At 40.4% G+C, this 26,909-nt stretch overlaps 1 protein-coding gene across 2 annotated transcripts in view; it reads right to left on the bottom strand.

Annotated features, from left to right (window-relative positions):
* Nucleotides 1–26,909, bottom strand: part of PAK5 (p21 (RAC1) activated kinase 5) — a 280,280-nt gene that overhangs the window by 46,404 nt on the left and 206,967 nt on the right. Inside the window, exon 1 of one of the 2 annotated variants that reach the window (XM_025469324.3) lies at nucleotides 595–698. The exons of the other annotated variant lie outside the window; for it this stretch is intronic. Within the exon in view, the coding sequence (XP_025325109.1) occupies nucleotides 595–597 (3 nt within the window). The 5' untranslated portion in view covers nucleotides 598–698. Of the gene's footprint in view, nucleotides 1–594; nucleotides 699–26,909 lie in introns of those variants that run through there. 2 annotated transcript variants of the gene reach the window in all.

Here is a 26,909-nt window from a genome sequence, read left to right as displayed (position 1 = left end):
GATTAGGTCTATACTTGCCCTCTCCTGGGCTTTCCCTGGTCGGATACTGCCTCTTCTCCAAACCTCTGATATACTGCTGATCTGTTTTCTATCCGTATAGTTCTGCCTTTTCCAAATAACCTAGGAATGGAATCAAACAGTCCAGAGCCTTTTGGTCTGGCTTCTTTCATTTAGATAATGCATTTGAGCTTAATCTAGGTTGTTCTGTGAATTAATAGCCTATTTGCCGCCATTCTTCTTTAAAAATCACTGAATAGTATTCCAGTATATGGAGTGTGATGATTATGTGTGTGGGAGGGGTATAAATGGATTGATTGTCCAGATAGGTGATGTTCTGTGTGAGCATCCTCTCGAGAGAAAAAGAATCACCTATCATATATACATCAGGACCTCTTCTCAGGGCAACAATATCCATGCCCATCCCAACAATGAACTTGGGAGAAACAATACCTTGGACAGGGACAAGTAAGAACTGGGGAGAGGAAAGGAAGGAATGGACATCTTTTGATTCACTAAGTATGAGTGCTAGTAACTCATCCTCAAGTCTGTCTGAGAAGCTTCCTACTGCATTTCAGTTGCCTCTTACCTACTTACCATTTCCCTATTTGCTCAGGTACTCTTCAAGCTCTTAGACATAGGTACTGTTACTTTCTGTGTATTTAGCAGCTGGCCTCCTCTCTTCAATAATGCTTTGTACAAATTTTTTAAAAAGACTTATTTGAGAAAGAACAAGAAAAAGAGAGAAAGAGAAGGGCAGAGAGAGAGAGAGAGAGAGAGAGAGAGAGAGAAAGCATGAGAGGGGGTGAGGGGAAAAGGGAAAAAGAGAGAGAGAATCCTAAGCAGACTTCCTGATGAGTGGGAAGTCCAACATGGGCTTGATCCCATGACATGACATCATGACCTGAGCCGAAATCAAGAGTCGGATGCTCACCTGAGACACCCAGGCACCCCATGTTTTGTACAGATATTAAGTGGTGCTAATAGTTCTGGTCTTAATTTTAGCCACATTTTCTATGTGATTTAGTTTCATCCTTTTTTTCCATTACCTAGTCTCCAATTTATAAAAAAGATACTATCGTTTGATATCTAGTGATACCCCTCCAGTCGCCTCCAGGAATTGTAGAGGCTGACGGAGGGAGGGATTATGTAGCAGTTTTGAAACATACCAATGTAGGCACTCCATTCCAGTGGACACACATTTGTAAATCTGAAATGCTTGAAGAGCACTAAATACAACTCGTTGATAAAGGCAAGTTAAAACGTGAAGTTTATAAAGAAAAGATGAGAGAAGAACAGACTAAAAATCCTGATAAGTTTTCAGTAAGAGGAGAATCATGAGCTAAGTCCAGGAGGAAATAATAGACGGACTCAGATGGCCAAAAAAAGAGGTGTTACCAGCTCATCACTTACTCAATTGATGGAGGCACAGATGATCGGAGTATGTTAAGATTCCACCATCTTTGGGGCTATGTGGATAACTGTGATAACAGAAGAAAGAGTCCTCAGCTCATATTAAACTGGCATTTCGATCACTTGTCCTGTGGCATTTTTATTCAGAAAATTAAAATCATCTTCAGAATATTGTACCATCTTCAGAAAATTATATCATCTTCAGAAAATTAATAAATAGCTTTGATTGGGCTGGACTATTAGTCTTAGAAATTCATTACCAGGACACGGATATTTAGAAGGGAAAAATTCCTTTCCTGTGTGATTCTTTTGTGATCAGAGCATTATTGAATACTTCCTTTGAAACTGCTGAATCCTTTAAATCTTCCTGTTTTCTCACTAAAACTCTTCCCATTTCATTAATTAGCTGAAATGTGCAGACTTGAGACTCAGTCACTTTGTTTCTGGGGAATACTGAGAGAAAGGAATTTAGATGTCTATCACCTATCAATGTGTCCATCCAACCATCCATCCACTCACCCACCCACCTATCCATACAATAACAGTTAAAGCTGTAACCGAGATCTATAATATGTCTATATCCATAGTATCAGCAAGCATTTTTTAAAATGACTAACATAATGAAGTTCTGTTTGAGAGAGCGCTTTTTTCTCTCATTATGCTATAAATATCTTATATTTGGAAAATGAAAAAACAAACAATCATAAACAGCTATTTCACAATTTTGTCCCCAATAAGTTCATTTAGATTTTTCTGGGAGATTAGGGGGTCAGTGTTCCAATACATGAATTAATCTGTGACTTCAGAGTTGGGGGGTCTGCTGTTTCCATGCACTTATTATTGGATACCCAGAGACGTATGTTCAGTTTACCTTTAAAATTATAGCAGTTAACTTAGTAAACAGAATTCTATATATTTGTTAATATAAAAGAAGAAATATTCTATTACTATGTGCTGAGCTAAATGCTAATTAAAAGAAAAATGAAGACTTTTATTGAATAAGAAACACTTTTAAAAAACAAAGTATTATTTTTTAATCCTTGTTTTGAATCAGGCTCAAAGCACTTACCAGCTGTGTGATAGTGGTTAAGTTACCTAACCTTTTAAAGCCATGGTTTCTTAACCCATAAAATGGCAAGAATAAATCTTTGCCTCATTGGATTAATGTGATTGAATAATATGTGTAAATCAGTTGGCATAATTTCTGGAATACAGTAAGTACTAACAAATGGTAGATATTTAACTATTTTATAAGTTAAAATGTACTTTTAAGTTAGGTTGATAATTTAGGGGAAAAAACTTGCAAATAACAGGATAAATCGCAACTTTATACAATGGAATAATTGATGTTCTATACTTTTATTTTTTAAAAAGATTTTATTTACTTATTCATAAGACACACACACACACACAGAGTGAGAGCGAGTGTGAGAGAGAGAGAGAGGCAGAGACACAGGCAGAAGGAGAAAGAGGCTCTATGCAGGGAGCCCTACATGGAACTCAATCCCGGGTCTCCAGGATCACACCCTGGGCCGAAGGCAGTGCTAAACCGCTGAACCACCCAGGCTGCCCTGTTCTGTACTTTTAAAAATTATTAGTAGTAACTTAGATACAAAACACAAATTTTTTTTGAGTTTAAAGATGTATCTTCAATTAACTACAACTGTTATATATGTCAAATAAATATTCCTAATAGATGTAAAAAAATGGAATACTTTCAAGTCATGATCAGCATTCGACTGGTATCTTTCTTAAAAATGTAATGTCTGAATAATAAAAATTAGCAAAATTAGACTTCAATTATTTAAACATATTTAAAGATATGTACAGAAGAGTAAGGTTAATAGAAATACAGTAAAGTGGTGACACTGGCCATCAATAGATGGGAAGATTAAGAATACTATATATTTTAGACCCGTACTTCTCAGATCTTTTTTTTTTTTCTTCTCAGATCTTAATGTGCATATAATCACCTGCAGATCCTGTTAAAGAGAAATTCGCATTGGAAAGATCTGAGGAAAGGGCTGAGACTCTACATCTTGAATGAACTCCCAGGCAATGATAATGCTGCTGCTCTGTTCACACTGTGTACTCACTGGGGTTAGTGTATTTTCCAGATTTTCCACAAGTAGGGTACTTTTATAATAAAAAACATTTGACTGGCATATACTTTTCAGTTTAATAGGATTTAGGATTACATATGTGTGTGTATGTATATATATGTATATACACACATATATGTGTATATATATGTATACACACATATATGTATATACATATGTATGTATATATATGTATTTATATACATACACACATATATATTTTATTAAATATATAGTATAGTCTTAAATATATTTTACATCTAGATAATATTATATATGTAAGTACACATATCTAGCATTACACATATATATTGTGTTAAAATTATTTGATGTTATAGTTGGCTACTAGGAGCTACACTGTTCAACATTTTCCCATTCCCTGTAAAGGTGAAGTATTTCTAATGTTTAACCAAAATGAATAATAGATTTCACTATTTTGGTACACCAGTTTCTATAGCATCATGATCTTAGTATTAGGGTATACTGATGAATAAAACTTAAGTACATAGAAGTGAAGGTGCGGTGTGGATATTTGAAAAGAAGAAAATTTTATCCATAGCAAAACCAAAAATCCTAAATAAATAAATAAGCAAGCAAGCAAAGAAAAACCCAAAGATACTCAGCAGGCTATATAGTACATGGTCTTTCTTTCCCTGAATCTCCTTTTTAACATTTGGAGATGTTTACAGATGGTATAAATGTATCACACTTAAAGGAAGCACATGCTTTTCTCCCTGTCAATGAAAACTATTAAATCGCTGTTAACAAGCAGGAGCTTACAAAATATAAATATCTATTTAAAAGAAATTGTTGACCTCCCTAAAAAGAATAGAAAAAAAGAAGCGTTTAATAACCTCATTTAATCAGAAAGACCAGTCCAACTAGAACTGAGGTAATATTTGTTTCCCTGACACAGGGTTCACTTTAAGGAATCATACCAGCAAAACAACAATAATGAGATTCAAACATGCAGAGTTTTACAACACGGTTTAACCAGGCTTCAAAATGTAAGAACCACTATTTATGGCTGTCAGTGTCTGATGTTTAAGAAAGCAAGATTGTGCAGCTTTAGAGATCAATAATATAATAACTGCAAGAGTATCGGCAAATTTCATGCTTCGAAACAGCCAGGCATTAAAAATCAATGCAACCCAATCTATTTGAGTTTGACACCCTGGTTCTCATTGTTTTCCCATCGTGCCTGGCCCAGCTCGGTGTCTGCCTTCTTGGTGACAGCGGCCATATTTCATGGTGCTCCTTCCCCAGGCTGCCGGCCAGTGATAAGCTATAATGGATCTGTCCCTGAGAACAGCTGTCTCCCCTTGTTCCGAGGAAGAGATGAAAAAGGGCCTCTGCTCTCACAGACTGTATTAACCTTGACAATAATGAAGTGTGTAATTAACAGCTTTGCCCTAATGAGACCTTGCATTTCTTTTTAAAAAACATTGTCTTCTATCCTCTTCAAGAATGTGTTCCATTTCGTCGTTCTGGGCAAACATTTCTCCGGAGGTCAATAAGCTAAATATTCCCATGACTCAAGAACAAACCAGGAGTCTCTCAGAAAGCACCTACTTTTATTAAGTACCTACTTTTATTGTACTATTTATTTATTTTTTTATTGTACTATTTATTTACTATTTATTTTAGTAGGTACTAAAAGTACCTACTTTTATTGTACTATTTTTTAAGTACAATTTATCCGAATTCCCACCCTGTTTGTAGAGAACGAGTTCCTTTGTTTTTATTATGGAATGTGGCTGAAAACAGCTGTGTACATAACAACAGCAGACAGATCTGACATACTTGAATCCTTATGGCAAGAAATGCTCATTCTCAGCTGGATTTCCTCACATCAGAAGACCCGGGATCTTCTATTTTCTTTCAGCTTTCTACATACATCTTTTTTTTGGTACCCATGGGGGGCGGGGCTAATTGGGTGAATAGTTACAATCTCATATTCCTTTTAAAATATGAGAATCAGGACAGGACAATTCAAAGTGGCAGCAGTGGTGAGGATTTCTAGTCATTAAGATCTCAGTAAATATGTAATGATCATATAGAATCCAAATAAGCCGATTCCTTTACCAACTAAAACTGTCATGTTCTGCACCAATTATAATAAAGTACAATGTATCTAAGAAGGATTTTTTGAATTTAGTAAAAAGCAAGATTCCTCATTAACTGCCTCTTTAAACACAAGGAATCCAACACATGTAGCGACCAGTTCCACACAAGGATAATCCCTCAGGGTGACTTTCTAGTTATTGTTAATCTGGCAAAGCAAATGCAATTAGTTTATAGCCCTGGTTCTTGCTGCTTAGAATGTGAGGCAGTTGGGCTGAAGTCAATGGAAGTCAGTTTACCCAGAGGTAATAGAAATGGCTCATGGATGTGTTTCAAGTTGGTTTGAGTCTGAGTATTCTAGCTGGGACCTTAACTATTACTCATTTGGTGTTTTCTGATTCATGGTCTAGGTAGCAATGAGGTCTAAGGAAGTATCTCTGTTCATTAATTTATTGATTTACTGAATCAAAAAATCATTCTTAAGGACAGGGAGTACTTGGAGATGAGACAGCAGTCCACCTTCTATTTCTTAACTTGGGTAGTACATATAAGAATTTAGTATTACTCTTTAAATTTTTCATGTGGTACATTCATGGGTTCCTCAAAAGCAGAGTCGAGGCAGAGGCTCACACATGAGTACTCTATTTTGCAAAATGAGGTTAGGAATAGTAAGGGGGTGAAACAGAGGAAAGGAAGTGAAGTCAAGGGTGTGTTATCAAGCTGGCTATCTGTAGACAACTGGGGCTCGCTTCTCCTGAGGAGCTCTGAAGCCTCAGAACTGACCTCTCAAAGGAATGAAGATGGATGGACTAATCGACTTGCTCCCATCTTCTGTGTGAGAATGGCTAAGAGGACTCCCGTGTGCGTCCCCACAAGGTGGTGGTGAAGACACCACCACATCCACTAACAAAGGTTAAGTGGTGCCAACTGAGGAGAGCTTTAGCATTGCTTGGGCAATGGCTAGAGGACATAAGGCTGCCTAAGATATGTGAGATGGAACACAAGAGGCATCCAGTGCACCTTTTTAGACATAATTTCACAATAAGAAATTAAAAATGAAGACAGACAGGGTCCCCTTCTCGCAAACCAATGGGCATGGATATCAGTATGCTTGACTGATGTAGCACATATGCTAAATGGCCACCAAAGATATGTACTCCCCTTCCATGTGTAAAGGTATTACTGCAAAGCTGTTCCCAGCCAGGACCATGTCTCTCAGCACCCTTTGCCTCTAGACAGACCATGGGACCAGTTCTCACCCACAGAATGTGAGCAGGATGTGATCGGCATCCCTTCTGGGCCAAAGCTACAAAGGAATGCCTTTTCTTCTCTTTATTCTGTCTGCCTGCTGAGTGGAGAAGACCTGGAGGGCTCTTCTTAGTTGCCAAAGGAGGCCAGAGCTACATGGAAGAATGTGCATTGCTGAATGACCACACGGGCTACCATGCTCTGGTTAGGAAAAGCCACATTGGATAGTAAGTGTGAAATAAACCTCTATTTTGTTGCGCTTATTTACTAAGATGTAAGGGTTATTAATAAGTTACAGAAGCTGGAATTACCTTAACTAATATAATGATTATAGTGAGTCCAGAATTAGAAAGCAGACTGGGAATTAAAGCAGACTGGGAAAGCAGAGTAAGTAGGGACAGATTTGATCTTAGTGTTCCTATTATGTGTGCCTATGCAGACTCTGGAACTGGCATTGGGCATGGGACAACATGTATTGTATGTATGGACACGCATACCAGCTCTAGGGTTTCCAAGGGAAGCAATGGGAATTATGAAACTTGACCTCATTTTCCAAGATAAATTTACATACAAGCCTGTCTCACCTCTACTTTTGAGGAACCCAGTCTAAGATGTGACTATAGCACATGGAAAGTTTAAGGACAAGTATAAGAACTTAATATAGAAGAGATGGACATTAAGGAGGGCACGTGATGTGATGATATACCAGGTATATAAAGATGCACCGGTATACGCAACTTATAAATTACTGACCCACTACATCTGAAACTGATGATGTACTATATGTTGGCTAATAGAATTTAAGTTAAAAAAAAAAGAAAAGATTTTCTTTTCAGTGTTTCCACCCTTGACTCTGAGATGGCCATGTGGCTGGCTTGGACAAAAGAGCATGGACAGAAGCAACAGTATACTTAGTCTGGGCTGTAAGAAGCCTGTCAGCTGCTTGCCCTCTCTGCTCCCTGCCTCTCCTATATGAACAAGCTTGGACTGGCCTGCTCGAAGATCTGAGATGAGCCATCCTACATCAGCTAGCCCTGATTCATCCATATGCCCCTTTCCTCCATGCTGCCCAGAGCAGGGAGATGCAGAAGAGGAGTCAATACAGCTAGGAGCCATTTATACCAGGGCAGGTGAACCAGACTGCCAGGGGAGGAAAGGCTTGTGAGCATATGGCTAGGGATGGTAATCTTACTGTGGCCAGAGAACAAGGCATTTGTATGAGTAGAAATTGATTAGACATGACTCCTGGGGTAGCAGGCTTCTCTTAGGTGGTGCTAATAATTGAGCCACTCTACTTTTGACCATAAAGGATGAATCAACATGAAGTACCAACAGGGGCATGGCCAAAACTTATCTCTGAGTTGCTTTTAGTTTTTTTATGGCTAAAATTATTTGAAATTGGCATCGCTTCATGGTTAGAATTTTGGTCTTATTTAAATAGACTATAAAAAAATCAGTCAAAAATGGGCATTTTGGCAACTCTGCAGTTTTCCATCACCCTTCAAAAAAATCTTAAGCTATTACATACCAGGTTGCTTTAGCAAATTTAAGTTATTTGTAAGATATCTGTCCCTTACTAGTCTAAGATTTGTTTCTTTTAAAAATCCTTAAAAATTCGTGTTTTAATATATGACTTTAATATATAAATATTGGTTTGCATTATATTTCTATTGGACAGCATTGCTCTAAAAGTGGGAGATGATGGAGCATCTGGTGGCTTAGAGGTTGAGCATCTGCCTTTGGCTCAGATGGTGATTCTGGGGTCCTGGGATTGAGTCCTGCATCAGGCTCCCCACAAGGAGCCTGCTTTTCCCTCTGCCTATGTTTCTTCTTGTCTCTCTCATGAATAAATAAATGAATAAAGTCTTAAAAAATCAAGTGGAAGATGCCAGGCTACATTCTGTGGGCCATATCAAGTCTGTTTTTGTAAATAAGTTTTATTGGAACACAGCCACAGGCATTTATGTATGGTATATGGCTGCTTTTGGACCACAATAGACAGAGAAACCACATGGTCCATGGCCCTTCACAGAAAAAGTCTGCTGACTCTTGAACTAGACTGTCACCAGTTGTCCTGGTCTCATTTTGGGGGAGAACTGTTCTAGTATTTGATTTATGGGCTGCATCAAAAAGCAAAAACAAAACAAAACCTCCTGGTGAGCTGATAATGCTGTGTGTCAGTGGGATAGGGTCACTTGGGACCAAAAAAAAAAAAAGACTTAGCTCATTTATAATCTGTGATTCTATGGCAGAAGAGGACATGAAACACAGGTTGTCCACTCCTGAAGCTATTTTGTTTGTGGGCCAAGTTAATCAACTAAAATAAGAGATCATATCCTGTTCTCAAAGGAATTCTCAAGCAACAGCAATCTGGGATGCAAGTTGCTTGGGTTCTTGTTCAATGTTAGGTATCACAGGTCTGATGCCATAGACAAGAGCTGAGAACCCTCCATACAGGATCTAAGCTTTAAATAATTTGTGAGATCAATGAAATGACTGCCAATATTCCATGAATCAGCTTCAAAGAGCTTCTAGTCATTAACATTTATCTAAACACAGTGTGCCCAAGACCATTAGAAGTGTTATCCCCATATTTAACCTTTACAAGACCCTGAGATAGATGGCATTATTACCCCTATACAAAGAAGGGAAATGAGGCTCAGAGAGGCCAAGAAATTTGCCCAGTGTCACTCAGCTGGTAGAGTACTGCCTCTCGATATGTATGAAACTCACAGCAGAGCCCTCTTCAATTTAACCTCTGAGGGTGTGGGAAAGGAAGCAAAGCATGCAGGAACAAGCCCCACCCCCTCTGTGATACAAAGAAAGGAGCATAAACACCAAGGCATGGTAATATAAAATATTTCCAGAGACAAGCCTTCTGGGGGACCTGAGGGGCTCAGTCGGTTAAGTGTCCAACTCTTGATTTCGGCTCAGGTCATGATCAGGGTTGTGAGATTGAGCCCCGCGTTGGGCTCTGTGCTGGGCATGGAGCCTGCTTAGGATGCTCTCTCTCCCTCCTCCTCTGCCTCCCCCAATAAAATTTTAAAAAATTATTAAAAATAAAAGAAACAAACTTTCTTAGGGAAAGATGTTTAAAACTCAGAATTATGGGAACTGGGGGAAAAACAAGTTGATTGCTCTTTGGGATAATTAGCCTTTGTAACAACTTCAAAATTCTGTCACCATAACAAAGGAGACATCTTGTTACATTGCATTTGCTAAAGATTCTGACATTTAAAAATTTAATAGCTAACAAAATGTGTGGTCTACACATCAGTTGCTACCCTCCCCCTGTAAAAACAAACCAACTAATTACACAATTCTTGAAATACTGCTACTATGCAATGCTAAATGTCAAATTTTTTTGCTTTCTTATAGACTATATAAAGATGCACAGGGCATATTTATTTTAAATTTGGTCAAAAAATTTACCTTTGAGTGTCTGAAGCTTAATTTTTTTTTCCACCTGACATTTTTTTTTTTAATTTTTATTTACTTATGATAGTCACAGAGAGAGAGAGAGAGGCGCAGAGACACAGGCAGAGGGAGAAGCAGGCTCCATGCACCAGGAGCCCGATGTGGGATTCGATCCCGGGTCTCCAGGATCGTGCCCTGGGCCAAAGGCAGGCGCCAAACCGCTGCGCCACCCAGGGATCCCTCCACCTGACATTTTAAGCAATTTTAACAAACATGAAAAAAATCTCTTCAAGGCATAATAAATGTTAAGAAACTTACTAATCTGGAAATAAAATGGCTAGGCACTTAAATAACATTTTAGAGTATAAAGTTGATATTGTAATTATGTACTTAATATTTCAGAGATGGACTGACTGGTCTTAGATGGCAAGAAAAAATTATGCCCGCCATGGAAAAAAAAAGTAGAGAAAAGCTGGGCTCTAAATATTCCAAAAGTTTCAGGAACATTGAACTTCAAAGTCCATTAAATATTAAGGTCAGCTTTACTGAACATTCCTAGCTATTAGTCACTTATTTCCCTTTAGTGATTGAAGTCAGAGTGATGATGGTTACCTCCAGGGGAAGGATGTTCACTGGGAAGAGAGGCCCAAGTGAATTTTCTGGGTGATGAAAATTTCTGTATCTCCATCCAGGTTGCGGTCCCATGAGTGTGTGCATATGTAAAAATCTAGAAAGCTGGACATTTATGTCTTTTATGTAAATTATTCTTTTGTTAAAATATACTGGGGAGGCACCAAACCAAGCAGTTGCTGTTTTTTTTTTTTCCAGCAAACTATGTAGCACTTTAAGGGCAGCTTCTGCAAAAGTGGGACACTAGATATATCCCAGAATCAGTGTTTGCCAGGTGTTGGCAGGTAGGGGTCAGTAAGTGCTACCATGTGGATGAATTAGGGAGTTTAAGATGGAGAGCAATTAATCAAGGAGGGGGCTGACAGGTAAGCATAATGCAGCAGCACTGGAAGACTGGAGGTCTGTGGCAAGGAGAAGAACAAGTTGTGGGCATGGATTTGAGAGGGTGACTGAGTCAGCAAGGAAGCAAATCTAATCAAGGATATGAGACTGCACACGGAATATTTTAGGAACTTAGCAAATGTGAAAGAAATAATGCTATTACAAGATGGGAGGCCGCTTTCATTCCTTAATTTCTTCACCTTTCCCATTAGTGGAGCCTAGTGCCTCTCTCCCTGCTAACTCGGCTCAGAGCAGAAAGTCTGTGAGGCTTTCCTTCTGCACAGCAGAGGTGCTAACGCCTCACATCTTTGATTTATGCGAGCTATGGACAGGACAGAATTATGTAGTTCCTCTTGTCTGTTGCAAAATGAGATCCCCTTTCCCCCAAAGATATCTGTCTCTCCATCTGACTATCTTTCAATCTATTCAGGATATAAGACTGTTCACATTTAAAAGCTTTTCTCTCTTTGCAACTCCACAAAAGGTTTGAGTGCACTGTGAGGTTTTCGAACAGCTGAGGCAGTGAGAGGCTCTGCTTTACCTGGCAGCTTCACGGGCAGTGGCTCTGAGCCATAGTCGCCCACCAGAGTCACCTGCGGGAGTTTCTGCACACCTATAAGGCCAAGGTCTCTCCCTACACCAATTATATCTTTGGTGGTGGCTCCAGGTGTCAGTAATTTCTAAGGCTTCCCAGGTGAGTCCGACATGCAGCCAAGTTTGGGAACGTTCTCCCCCTGCTTCTCAAAGTGTGGTTGTAGACTGACAGCCTGGGACTAACCTGCATGCCTGTTTGGGCTGCAGATCCTCAGCCCCTTCATCCAGAACTACTGAGTCAGAATTTCCATTTTGACAAAATGTCCAGGGAATTCATACATACATTAAAGTCTGAGCAGCACTGGTTTCACTTGCCTCAAGTCCCGTTTTCACAACTGAAATGATTTCAGTTCAATAGAGAGTTTGAACATCAGTCAATTCTTTATGAGGAATACACACTTAATGCACACAGACACATAAATTTATCATGCACATGTTTCGGTGTGTGTGTGTGTGTGTGTGTGTATATATATATATATAATCAAAGACAAAATATTTCTTAACCCTTGAACTCCAGATTAATAGGGTCATTTCTTTGTTTTATGTTTAAAAAGAAAGGGAAAGACACACTCTCAAACAGAAAGGGGAAGACAACTGGGGCATAACTCAAAGGCGAGCTCTGAGGTATCACATCCTTAGAACCTGTTCTAGAACTCTGATGTGAGAGCCTATTTATCTCATTATGACTGTGTTCCAACAATCCCCAAGGGCACACTTAAGGCTAGAATGCAGATGTGTGAAGAGTTTACTGGATAATCTTGTCCCCTCACTCAAGGATATTAACAGACCAGCAAGAGCCCTTGCACCAGCACAGAGAGATAATAATCCACTTCTCTCTTCTAAGTGGGATGCCAGCTCCCTGGACAAATGTAAAGGGGTTTTACAACTCCCATTCTCTGATTTACAGCTTAGATGAAGCTGGACACACACACACATCAGAAGAGACCCAAACATTTTTCCTTTTTCTATCCATTGTGTTTCACATTATGAACAGATTTACAACAAAATGTTGTAAGATGCATGAAATCCAGCCCTGCTTTTTCCCTAGGAACCTTCTTGAAGACACAGTTCACTAATGTCATTCCGTTTCCCCACAGAAAGACCTCATGGAACTTTTATTTACAAATTAGAGTTAGAAAGTTTTGCTTTCTTGCAGGAAAGACTTTTTCCCACTCCCCTTTCCTGTAGATAAAAACTTTGTAGCTACTGGGTTCCTAGGAAGCTGGGAAAAAATCAAATTCCTAGCTTAACTATTATGTTCAGGTGTGAAGTTAGCACATTTGTCTTTTTTATTGTCTTTTCTCTCTTCCATGAGGTATATTTTTCTGGGACCTTCATCATTTATTGTATTTATAATTTGCCGAATTGTTATCATCTGGGATTTTCTCTGTATATTAGTGTCAATCCTTTTTCTGGGAACAAAGTAGTTTTTTTTTTTTTTTTTAACTCCTCTCAATTACCAGTTCCCCTGTTTGACCTTCCTTTCTTATAAAAACACATTTAAATAATTGTCAGCGATTTATAAGTCCCTGAATCCTATCCAGAACAAGGTCATCAGTGAGGGTCTTCTGGAAGTTTTTTCCACTCATTCAGAAAATACTGGTCCATTGCACAGAAGGAAAATACAATAAAAAGCTGCCAGCATATTAGAGGTGGGTTATGGAGAAATAGTGGCTTAAGGATTTGTCAAAAAACCTTATGCTCAGACTGTACAAATAAATAAGAATTTCTGAGGTGGAGCCCAGGCATGAATGGTTTTAAACCTCTCCCAGGTGATTTCAATGAATAGTCAATGTTGAAAACCAGTGTCCTGGGGAAATGCATCATTGGCACTACCATTCATGCAAATATCCAGATATCTTATTAATTTGCAGACTCTTATTCAGCAGGTCTGGTGTGGGGCACAAGATTCTAAATTTCTAACCAGCTCTCAGGTGAGGCTGATGGGGCTGGTCTGCAGGGCACACTGTCAGCTGCAAGGTCCCAAAGAAGGGAATCAAGTTTCTCGGGTGGCTGAGCTGGAATTTGCATACTGCAAGGAAAAGATCACCACCGTGTCATAGAGAGAACACTGGATTGTGAGCTCTAGTCCAAGTTTTGTTGTTGGCAGCTCTGAAGCCTTCATTAAGTGCCTGTTTACCTTGCTGGGTCTCTGGATCCCACCTCTGCTGAGTTGATCTACGTGGCTCCCTTCAGGCTCCAAACTTCTACTGTCTTGAAGACCCTCTCCATGTCTCCGCTTCTCCAAAAAGTTACAGCTCCTACAAAGCACCAACTCAGGGCACCTGGGTGGCTCAGTGGTTGAGCGTCTGCCTTTGGCTCAGGTCGTGATCCCAGAGTCAAGTCCCACGTCAGGCTCCCTAAAGGGAGCCTGCTTCTCCCCCTGGCTATGTCTCTGCCTCTCTCTATGTGTCTCTCATGAATAAATAAATAAAATCTTTAAAAAAAGTACTAACTCTGCAAAGTAGCTGGTTTGATTGAAAAAACAATCTGAGAGGTACTTAATGTCTGGGAGAGAATATGATGGGCACTAGGTGGAGTCTGTGTATACTTTCCTACACTTTCAAATTCCTAGAACAAGTACTGCCCCTCTGCTGCTAACAACTCTTAGATTAGATACAGGAGCCCATCCAGTCACAAACCATTTGGTGTCCTGACACCATTCTCTATTAACAAGGTCAAAGTATGGTACATGGATGCAAAAATGTTGCCAATTCTCCCCTCCTGTCTGTATCCAGGTCCTTTGCAATGAGACCCTGCAGCTCCTCCCATCCCCTGGCTCTGAGGCTGGCCCTGACCCCATGACTTGCTCTGGCCAATAGAATGCAGCCAAAGTGATGCCCTGTCTATTCGAGTCTGCATTTCTAGAGACTGCCCAGTTGTGGCACTGCCCAGTTGCCTGAGTTAGCTTGGGAAATGGTGAGAGACTCGAGGAGCTCTGAGAGGGGATCCCAGCTGAGGCCATCATATGCCAGTCAGTCCCCAGCCCCCTCAGCAGCTGACTATAGACCCATGAGTGAGTCCAGATGAGAATAGAAGAACTGCCAGTTGAGCGCAGCCAAAGTGCTAACTTGCAGAATTGTGAGGAGCAAATGCAAGCTCTTTAAAAAAGTACTGTGATAAAACAGGATATAAATTTACCTTTTAAACTCTGTTCAAATGGGCATAATTCAGTGGCATTATGTACACACTATTGTTCAACCATCACCATTTCCAGAACTTTTTTCATCATCCTAAACAGAAATGGTACCTGTTAAAAAAATAACTCCCCCTCCCTCCACCTGGATCCTGGTAACCTCTAACCTATTTCCTGTCTCTATGAAACTGCCTATTCTGGGTCCCCCATATAAGTAGAATCATATAATATGTGGCCTTTTGTGTCTGGCTTATTTCACTTAGCATGGTTTCAAGGCTCATCCATGTTGTACCATGTGTCAAAACTTCCTTCTTTTTTAAGGCTGAATAATATTCTTTTATATGTAAAGACCACATTTTGTTTACCCATTCATCTGTTGATGGATCATTTTTTGGCTATTGTGAATAATGCTGTGAACATTTTGGTGTACAAGTATCTATTTGAGTCCCTGCTTTCAATTCTTCTGGGTATATAGTGATAAGTAGCACTGTTGGAGCATATAAGTCTCATTTTTAACTTCTGAGAAACAAATTGTTCTTTACAGCAGCTGTACCATTTTACATTCTCACCAGCCATCCATGAAGGTTCCAATTTCTCTATATCCTCAAAACCACTATTTTCCATTAAAAATATTTATCTAGCTATCTATATCTCTACATATTTAATAGCCATCCTAATGGATATGAAGCAGTATCTCATTATGATTTTGATTTGTATTTCCCCAGTGACTGGTGATGTGGAGCATCTTTTGCAAGTGCTTATTGGGTTTTTACACATCTTCTTTGGAGATGTCCACTTAAGTCCTTTGCCTACTATTCAACTGAGTTGTCTGCTGTTGAGCTGTGGAAGTTCTTTATATATTCTGGATGCTAATGCCTTATCCGATACTTGATTCGCAAATATTTTCTCCCATTCTGTGGTTTGTATTTTCACTTTCTTCTTTTTTTTAAATTTTTTATTGGTGTTCAATTTGCCAACATACAGAATAACACCCAGTGCTCATCCCGTCAAGTGCCCCCCTCAGTGCCCGTCACCCATTCACCCCCACCCAGCGCCCTCCTCCCCTTCCACCACCCCTAGTTCGTTTCCCAGAGTTAGGAGTCTTTATGTTGTGTTTTCACTTTCTTGATAATGTCTTTTGATGTACAAAGTTTTAAATTATGACAAAATCCAATTCATTTAGTTTTTTTATGCCTATACTTTTGGCATCCTGTCCAAGAAATCATTATTAAATCCATGTCATGAAGCTTTTCTCCTATGTTTTCTTCTGAGAGTTTTATAGTTGTTTGCTCTTACGTTTAGGTCTTTGATTCATTTTGAGTTAATATCCATATGTAGTAAAAGGTAAGGATCCAAATTCATTCTTTTGTATGTGTACATCCAATTTTCTCAACACCATTTGTTGAAAATATTGTCCTTTCCCTATGTATAGTCTTGGCACCCTGTAAAACATCATTTGACCATAATATATATAAGGGTATGTTTCTGGACTCCATATTCGGTTCCATTGATCTAGATGTTTACAATAACGCCAGCAGCACACTACTTTGGTTTTATTGTTGTTTAAGTTTTGAGATCAGAACATGTGAATCCTCCAACTTTGTTCTTTTTGAAGAATGTTTTGGCTATTCAGGGTCCTTGAGATTCCATATGAATATTAGGATGCATTTATTTTGTTTTGTTCTTGTTTTTGAGAGAGAGTGAGCTTGTGCATGATGGGGGAGGGGCAGAGGGAGGAAAGAGAATCTTTTTTTAAAAAATATTTTATTTATTGATTCATGAGAGACACAGAGACATAGGCAGAGGGAGAAGCAGACTCCCCACAGGGAGCCGGATGTGGGACTCGATCCCAGACCTGGGATCACTCCCTGAGTTGAAGGCAGATGCTCAACTGCTGGGTCACCCAGGTGTCCCAGGAGAGAGAATCTTAAGCAGACTCCACACCCATTGCAGAGCCCCATACGGGGCTCCATCTCACAACCCTGAGATCATGCCCTGAGCTGAAATCAGGAGTTGGATGCTTATGAGACTGAGCCTCCCAGGCGCCCCTAGTATATGTCTTTTTTCTGCTTCTACAAAAAAAGGGCTGTTGAGATTTTGATGGGGAGTGCACTGGATCTGTAGATTGCTTTGAGAAGTACTGCCATCTTAACAGACTTCCAATCCACCCTATAGGATGTCTTTCCATTTATTTATGTCTTTAATTTCTTTCAGCAATTTTTTTTTGTAATTTTGAGTGTTTTAAGCTTTTTTGCTTCAGAGTGCTTCCTGTATAACCTTATTTGTGACAATAGCTGGCTGATCCTTTATTTACATTAAGCCATGCCAGTGACTTTAACCCTATAGATTCCTCCGCCAGCTAGAAAGCTCCTACCAAGGGGGTAACCTTCCTCATTTGCAAAACAGGTTGTAAGGGGGCTCCCAGGTAGCTCAGTCGGTTGGGTGTCTGACTCCTGATTTTGGCTCAGGTCCTGATCTCGGCTTGAGTTCTGATCTCAGGGTCATGAGATTGAGTCCTATGTGGGGCTCCATGGTAGGTGTGGAGCCTGCTTGAAGTTTTCTCTCTTCCTCTTAGTCTGCTTGCACTCTCTCTCATACACACTTGGCCTCTCTCATCTGTGCTCTCTTTCAAAACTAACAAACAGGGCAACAGTTTCTTCCTTGTCTTCATGTTTTGTATTTCCATGGAGGGTCTTCCACTGGGGTGATGCTTTTGTTCTATCTTGCCTCTATCAAGTCCACTCACTTGTCTGGATGTGACTTATCTGATGAGGGAGAATGGAGAAGGGTTAGGGCACATGCATGGCTCCAGGGCCTTTCTCCTCCTTTTTCTGGACAGTCTTCCTGTCTGCATGGCTTCCACAGGGCTTCCACAGTCAGCAGTTTCACTGACCCAATGCTGGCTGATGAGTATGTGCAAGTAATTCTCCTTGGAGCAGGCAGGGTCAATAGTAGCTCTGCAGAGCTCTCTCTCATATTTAAGCTGGGGGATGAGGCAGAGGTGTGTACTGTCAGAGGCTTCATTAGTAAAGGGGGCTTCATTCATAATCACAAAGCTAGTATCTACATTGCAATCTACCTTTCCTGCAGGCTACATACAAGGGAGAGTCTGCAGAGACAGCATACTATCCTAACCTCATGCATGAGTATAATAATTTGAATCAGTCCTGGAAGTGAGAGAAGACCAAGTATTTAGGAATTGGGGGAGGTAGGTGCTATTGGTGGGATGGCTTAGAACAACAAATATGATGTCCTCATTAGGAGAAAAAGAGTCCAAATTAGAAAGTGTGGATTCATTACATAAGGCACCTTTTATGAATCACTCACTATGTGCTACCCTCTGTCTCTTCCTTTTACACTTTCTAACAGCTCTAGGAGGTAAGTATTATTAAGCTTCAGTTATGAATGAGAAAAGAAAAGTTATAAGATTATTCAAGGTTCTATAGCTTGTTAACGGTTGTAGTAGACTGAAATGCTGCTGCAATTCTTCACCCCTCCCTGTAATGATTAGATATCCCACTCTTTGCCCGTGACATTTTAGTTCCTCCCAGTTGGCGTTGAGCTGGGCCACTTATCTTGCTTTGGCCACTGGAATGTTGGTGAATGGACACAAGTAGAGGCTTTTATGTGCTTGCCTGGTTTGGCTTGGCTCTTTGTGTTCTTGCCATCTTTGCTCAGAAGAACATGATCTGGGTAGTTGCTTATCCAAAAGTCATTCCAAGAGGCATCCAGAGCAAACTTAAACCCAACCTAAACCCAGTAGCCAGTTTCAGCGGCCCTGAAGCTTGAAGTAGAATGGCCCTATCAACCTGCAGACCCATGAGAAAGAAAAATATTTGTTGTTCTAAGCCATTACCTGTTGAGGTAATAGGTTTGTTATACAGCATTTTTACAACCAGATTTATCTAGTAAAGTAGTGAAGTCAGGATGAAAATCCAAGAATGTATGGTGTAAGGGAATGGTCTAGTTTCATTCTTCTGCACGTGGCTGTCTGAATTCATAGCACTTGCTTATAACTTCCCTAATACACGATGTAGGTAATAACAATGCACATGAATAGCCCACTTGTACTGAGGGGAGCAGAGCCTTCTCGTGTCTGGGATGTGTCTAGTACAGATGCTCACCTGCCATATATTAGTCATATTTATGGACAGAGCTTCAGGCTGATTTGGCACTCAGGTCCTAAGAATCTAAATGTTCCTTTTGTGATTCATTCTATTCTTTCTGTTTTGCATTGCAGGACTTTGCATGCTAGAATGGTAGCTAGTAAAAAGCTTGGTTTACGTGCGACATTTGACAGAGCTGCTCTAAATCAGCCAAACGTGACAACAGCATCTGAGCAAAATGCAGAAAGGACCCTCCATAAAGTGAAGTTGGGTTTTCTCTTAGGGAATAATTTGAACTTAATCCAAGATTCCAATTCTTCATCTTGCCTGAATTTATGTCATAGAGTGTTTGCAGACAAAAATATGCATTTGCTTACTCTAGTCTCTAACTGAAAAACAACACAAAACAAACAAACAATAAACACAAAGCAGGCAACAAACAAAACAAAAATAAAATGCATCATCAGTCATGCATTTTGGTTCCTATTCCTCCGAGTCACAGATGGTTGAGACAGAGGTGGCTTTGATGGGAAAGCCAAGTTGATTTATTTTGCCTCATTTTGCCTTGGCACAAAACCCAGGAAGCTGGGTGGGACCACTTTCGACACAGAAGTATCAGAGAGCATAGCAAGCTGGTAGGTACGGGGGCCTGGAGAGGAAAGATCATAGATGCCTCTAGACAGAAAAGCAGCCAAATCACCTACAAGCTACCTGTCCTGTGACACAATGGCTTTCTGGGTTAATGGAGCTCTCAGGGAACAGTCCAACCTTTGGCCTCTTCTGGGAAGTGCCTTGTGGTGGTGAGGAAGGACATGGAAGCACCAGGCAGCATTACGTGGTGGGGAGGAGGAGGCGGTGATCCATTTTCTTAATCTCTGCCAACTCCACCTCATCTATCTTCTTCTACTTCTGAGAATCCCTTCTACTTATGCCATCTTGTTTCCCAAAGGGTTCAAGCTCTGCCCTACTTTCATCAGAGAATCAGCAAATCCTGGCACATAAGGGTTTGAGCCTCTCCCCAGCTGGTGTCCAATTCACTCAGGGCTTCTGCCCCAGGGGAAAATTCAGGACTGTCTTTTCTCACATTGTTCTTCTTGACCAGCTAATGTGTCTCCTGTAGATTAGTCAGGCCAAACCATCTGGAATCCATCTTCCTGTTTCCAAACAGCTTTTGGATTCAAGTTGTTTTTCTAGATCTATGGATAACATTACAGTGTTTTTGATGTGCTATGCATTGTTGAAGTTTTCTCTGTCTGTTTTTCTGTCTGCATTTAATTTTCAAAACAACTCAATGAGGTCTGTCCTAGCATTAATTGCCATTTTATAGATGTGGAAACTGAGGCCTGAGCCAGTGAATACAAAAGCTGGGGAGCTGAACCCAGGCATCTGGCTACAGATTCCACACCTTAGCCAACACAGTCCCATTGCTAACGTTAGAAAAGCAAAGTACTTTATCTCCTAAGAGCTGTGTTTTACATATACTGTCAAATCTAATCCATCCATAACTCTGTAAGATTGGCATAATTATTGTTCACATTAGGGCATAAGGAAATAGAGGTTTGGAGAAGGTTAAGTATGAGTCTCTACTCAGTCAAACCCACATGGCCAGTTTAAGTGGAGGAATCAAGGAGTAAAGCTCGGAGGACAGCCAAGCAGTCCAAGAACACGAAGTGGAAGGGTTCCTTCCTGGGATGGATCGCCTTAAGGTTTTCTACGTGGGACAAGGTGCTTAGATACCCCTGGATCCCATGAATGTCTTTCTGTTTGATTTTCAATATCATTCTCAAAATCAGGAGAAAAGTATTTTAAATATCAAATATCGGGATCCCTGGGTAGCACAGCGGTTCGGCGCCTGCCTTTGGCCCAGGGCACGATCCTGGAGACCCGGGATCGAATCCCACATCGGGCTCCCGGTGCATGGAGCCTGCTTCTCCCTCTGCCTGTGTCTCTGCCTCTCTCTCTCTCTCTCTCTCTCTGTGACTATCATAAATAAATAAAAATTAAAAAAAATAAATATCAAATATCTTCTCTGCAAAACCAGACAGGGTATTTTTAAAAGAGAAATATGTATGTAATGTGTACATATTCTCAAATTAAAACAAGATGAATAGGGGAAAGTCTAAAATGAATTAATTTATAGGAAGCTGTTGAAACACTATTTGAATCATTTAGATTAAATCTGCTTTGCTGGACAAGTCCACTTCTACTGTGTTCTATTATTGGTGGTAGATTGCTCCTGACAACTCTAATAAATTAAACTGTCCAGCTGCTGCTCCTTCATCTGGTAACAGACACAAGAATGAAAGAGGAGAAAAGGAAGACTCTAGTAATGGAGGATATTCAGTGGGATGGAGGATAAGCAAAACACCTGCAAATTTAGCAAATTAATGATACCTTTTTACCAACTTATGCCCCTTATCTGAAAGTATGAACTCAATCCCCTCCCCAGGATGGGAGAAAGGGTTCTCTTTGCAGCTAGACACAAGGCTTTGTGTGACAGGGTACTGGCAATGTCATGATAATGGGATGAAAGGTGAGGAGCAGGGTGGAGAGTGCTGCAGGGGAGGCAGTCGATTGCACTCTGTAGTCTCCCCAGGAATGACAAGATACCTGACAGACCAATGACTCTCATTTGTCAGCTGACTCACTGGCCTTCAGGCTGAGCCATGAGAATGAGTCAAATGAAGAGGTTACCTATAATTGGAGTCCATTTATGCCACCCTAAGCAACTGACCTAGGACATCACCTTCCAGATTGACAAGAATCAGAGACACCACAGTTTAATCCTGCACAGGTGCCACATGTCCAAGCCGTGAGCAAAGCATAAGCATGAAAACAATGATATTTTCTGGGCAAAGACAGCAACTGGAACTCAGCAGGCAAACCACTCCTTTTCCCTTATGGTGAGGGAGTACAAGGATGAACTCATCATCCTTGAGCTCTGAGACCAACCCTCAGCCACCAGCACTCAAAACCTTTAGAGGGAAGGGCACCAGGGCTTTTCACCACAGGACATTTGGCCACTGTGCATGCTTTACTGAAAGATTTTATACTAGCAAAATAAGAACACATTAAAAATGACACATTTTCTATTCTAGGAGTTCGGAAACTGTGGCCCAAATATTAACTGGTTAGTCTTTAACACAGATAGGAATAGCTTTGTGTTTGAAATTCAAGTCAATCCTCAAAAACTATCCCTAACGAAGTAAAAAAGAAACACAGATAGGGCAGATGGACATTAACCCTTTGAAAGCCAGCCCAGAAAAGGTTTGCAATCAGCAACTGACAGTGGAAGAAGTGAAATGCAGACTGCTAATTTTCTCTTGAGGTAGATAAGTGTAGTAGGTTTTTTGGTTTGGTTTGGTTTTGGTTTTTAAATTAAACCCAAGTATTGTTTTCTAAGAACCACATCGAGCAGAGTTCAAAAAGACTCAACTCTGCCCCCTGGTGTTGAAAATAGATAAAAGCAACTGGAAGTATTTAAGATGCTTTTTAAAAGGTGTATTATTAAAGTATCTTGGTGATAAAGCTAAAATTCCTGTACCAAAACTCATTGTGTTTAACTGGCTAACACAGCCCACCACTGTTTTTGCATTGAACGTATTCAGAACCAGATTAGCCGCTATGGAGATTCCTAGAGGAATGGAAGAATCAGCCTGCACCTTACGGATAATCAAACTCTTATTAAAGACTTCCCTTAGGGGATCTCTGGGTGGCTCAGCAGTTTGGCATCTGCCTTTGGCCCACGACGTGATCCTGGAGTCCCGGGATCGAGTCCCACGTCTGGCTCCCGGCGTGGGGCCTGCTTCTCCCTCCTCTGCCTCTATCATGAATAAATAAATAAATCTTTAAAACATAAAAAAATAAAGGGCTCCCTTAGAGGCTCCCCGAGGTAGACACGGGCAGCACACAGGGGCTGCACTACCAGCTGTCTCCACTGTATTTTCTGGCTTTCTCCAACAAAATTGCTGGGCATGGGGTGGAGCTGGTGCTGTGGTGCTATTCCCTGACCAGAGAGCCAGCTCCACAGTGCAGTGGGTTTGTCACACGTGGAAGCCTATGTTTCCTATCTTTAACTGAATATAATACAGGAGATGTGCCTGATATTTGAATTTCAAAGAGGTAAATACAAGGTGCTGGCATATTTACAGGACCCCAAGGTATTCCTCTTTCTTTCTGTAAATTCCCCTTTGGTCTTTGTAGCAAATGCTGTAGATAATCTGCTTGGATCGATGTGGGTCTCTTTTACCATTCCCATGGGTCCCCTCCCTGGCTCCTGTGTGCTTTGCTTGCTGCTAACACTCTGTTCCTATAAGTGATCTTGGAGGGCCTACCCTGGGGCTGTTGGGGCCGCTCTGTCTGCATCAGCAGTGGTGCGTGGGAGTTCATGCTCCATCCCATTCGTTCCCGGGCTGTCTTCAGCTGATCTGCTCCAACAGCTCTGCTCATGGTGGGAGTGTGAAGCCCCGTGCCTTGCCTTGCCTTGTCTCAAGTGGGAATAAACTCTAAGGAGTGATCTATGCTCCAGAACTCCCCATGGGATTGGGCTGAGGCTGGAAATTTTTCAGAAGCTGCCCGTTTCTTAGCTCCTTTCTGCCTTCTCTCCCTGCCTGTTTCTTTCACCTTCTTAACAGTTTTCCAGAGAGCATGTCTTTGGAAAATGCTTTGCACAAGCAATTTGTACCGTAAGGTCCCCTTCCAGGCAACCCCATCTGAGATAGCCCTGTTCTTTTAAAATTCTTTAAACAAGTATGAACAATGTCAATCTGCCACCATGACCCTCCAACCAACCCCTCAGGCAAAAGCTGTCTGGTCCATTATGGAAAATGCCTCATTGGTATGAGTTAATTAAACTCTGAAGCACAATGGACAGCAAACATCCAGATCCAAACTTTTCACTGAGGACTGACCTCTGCTCTGGCGGTCCCCTGCTACATGTGCTCCTGGCTCTCATTGGGCTGCAGGCCAGCTGCTTCTCTGAGCACACACCACTGAACAACACCTGTCATCCCTGTCTGGAAAGCACATTTCCCAGCTACCCCCAGACTTGCACCCTTGTTCCATTCCCATCTCTGCAGAAATGTCCCCTTATCTTCCCATAGTATTCTGCCTATTACTTTCCCTGTCACTTTCCCATTCTTCATTTTTCCTCCCTCATTAAGATATAAACCATTTCTCCCTCACTAAGATATAAACTCCACAAAATCAGGAACTTCATTTTACACACCATTAGATCCCTATCACTTAGGATAGGAGTCAGCAAAATTTTTCTGTAAATATCCACATGGTAAGTATTTTTGGCGTTGTGAGCCACACAGTCTTTGTGACAGCTCCTCAGCTCTGCCATGGTAGCACTAAAGCAGCCATAGAGAATATGGCCATGAACAAGTGTGGCCACGATCCAATAAAACTTTGTTCACAAAAATCAGACTTCCAGTTTCTGGTCCAGCATGTAAGAAGCTTGGAAGTTACCACTCTGTCTCAAGAACAAGTGAAAAAGCTGAACAAACTGAAAAATCAACAAGTCTCCTTAACTCTCCCAGAGGCATGAGGTCTCTAAGTTGGAAAGACAGGCAGATACGGAGAATCACAACTGACCATAACAGAAACCCCTCTGGAACAAGAACCAGGGTGGGAAAGCCTCATCTGTCATTGACAAATTCCTGGAGACTCCGTCTGGATAAGTCTGAGAGTTAAAAACTTCATAAGGACCCAGTAATGGGTGGGGGCTCCACACTTTGTGAGTTTTACCACCAGGAGCTCAACCTAGTTCTCACAGTGAATATGAAAAAATATACCCTTGTGCTTCCAGCAGTAGCAGGAGGAAAATGAACCATTTTGAAATATACCAGAGCACTCTTCTTAACAAGGCTTGCCCTCAAGAGAGATGATTTTAGCAGAGCCCAAATTATTGTTTTTTTTCCCCTCCCAGAGCCTAACACTTAAGGAAGGAATTATACCAATTTTTTACAACATTTTCTAGATGATAGAAGCAAAGGGAATACTTCCTCATCCATTCTACAAGGCTGGCATTGCTCTAATACCCCAAACCAGACAATGATACCATGGGAAAAGAAAACCATAGACCAATATGTCCCATGAACACAGATGCAAAAGTCCTTAAGAAAATATTAGCAAACTGAATCCAACAATGTATAAAGGGAACTAAACAACATGATCACAGGTTTATCCCAGGTATGTAAGGCTGGTTCAACATTCAAAAATCAATTACTGTAATCCTCACATCAACAGATATAGAAAAAGCATTTGGTAAGATCAAACCCCCATTCGTAATCAAAACTCAGCAAACTAAGAATAGGAGGAACTTCCTCAACTTAGTAAAGAATGTCTGAAGAAAATCTGAAGCTAACTTCTTACTTAACGGTGAGAAAATAAAAGCTTGCCTCCTGGTATCAGAAATAAGGCAAGGATGTCCCCTCTTACCACTCTGTTAGGTATCTTACTGGAAGTCCCAGTTAATGCAATAGGATAAGAAAAAGAAATAAAAGGCAAACTGTTTGAGAAGGAAGAAATAAAACTGTCTTTTTCACTGATGACATGATTGTGCAGAAAATCCAAAAGAATCAACAACAATAAAAAAAAAACCCTCGGGAATAAGTGATTACAGTAAGGTTGCAGGATGCAAGGTTAATAAAAGTTGAATGGAATTTAAGATTAAAAATACAATACCATTTATACTACCATCCCCTAACGTGAAATGCCTAGGTATAAATCTAACAAAATATGTACTAAACCTATATAAGGAAAACTCTGGTGGAAAAAAGAAGAATAAATGGAGAAATATTCCATGCTCATGGATGGGAAAACTCAATTTTGCCAAGATGTCTATTCTTCCCAACTTGATCTATATAGATTCAGTGTCATCCCAATCAAAATTATCCCAACAAGCTGTTTTGTGGGTATTGGCAAACTGCTTCAGTTTTGAGTTTACATGGAGAGGCAAAAAATATTGAACAGTCAACACAACTTGCAGGAGGACAAAGCCAGGGGACTGGCACTGTCTGACTTCAAGACTAAACATAAAACTATCTTAAGGAAGACAGTGTGGTATTGGCAGAATGGTTGATACACCAATGGAACAGGAAGTCTAGAAATAGACCCCCCACAAAAATAGTCAACTGATCTTTGACAAAAGAGAATACAAGGAAGCAAAGACAGTCACTTTAACAAATGGTGCTGAGACAAGTGGACATCCATAGGAAAAAAAAATCTAGACAAAGACTTATACTCTTCAAAAAATTAACTCATGAGGTATCATAGATCTAAACATAAAATGCAAAACCATGAAATTCCTAGAAGATAACATAAGTGAAACCCTAGATGACCTTACATGTGATGATGACTTTTTAGACATAATACCAAAGGCACTATTTTATGAAAGAGATAATCGATAAGCTGGACTTCATTACAATTAAAAACTTCTGCTTTGTGAAAGTCACTCTCAAGAGAATAAGACAAGCCACAGATTGGGAGAAAATATTTGTAAAATATACATCTGATATAGAACTGTTAGCCAAAACATACAAAACATTTTAAAACTCAACAAGAAAACAACTCAATTAAAAAAATGGGTCACATATCCTTATTAAAGATTTTACTTATTTATTTATTCATGAAAGACACAAGGACACAGGTAGAAGGAAAAGTAGGCTCCCTGCAGGGAGCCCAATATGGGACTGGATCCCAGGACCCTGGGATCATGCACTGAGCCACTCAGGTGCCCCGCAATAGAGTATTCTTTAGCACTAAAAGGAAGTGAGCTATCAAACCATGAGAAAACATGGAGGAATCTTAAATGAA

Source organism: Canis lupus, chromosome 24 (genome assembly GCF_003254725.2).
Source record: "Canis lupus dingo isolate Sandy chromosome 24, ASM325472v2, whole genome shotgun sequence".
NCBI classification, from domain to species: domain Eukaryota; kingdom Metazoa; phylum Chordata; class Mammalia; order Carnivora; family Canidae; genus Canis; species Canis lupus.
This window is presented reverse-complemented; position numbering and strand designations above follow the sequence as displayed.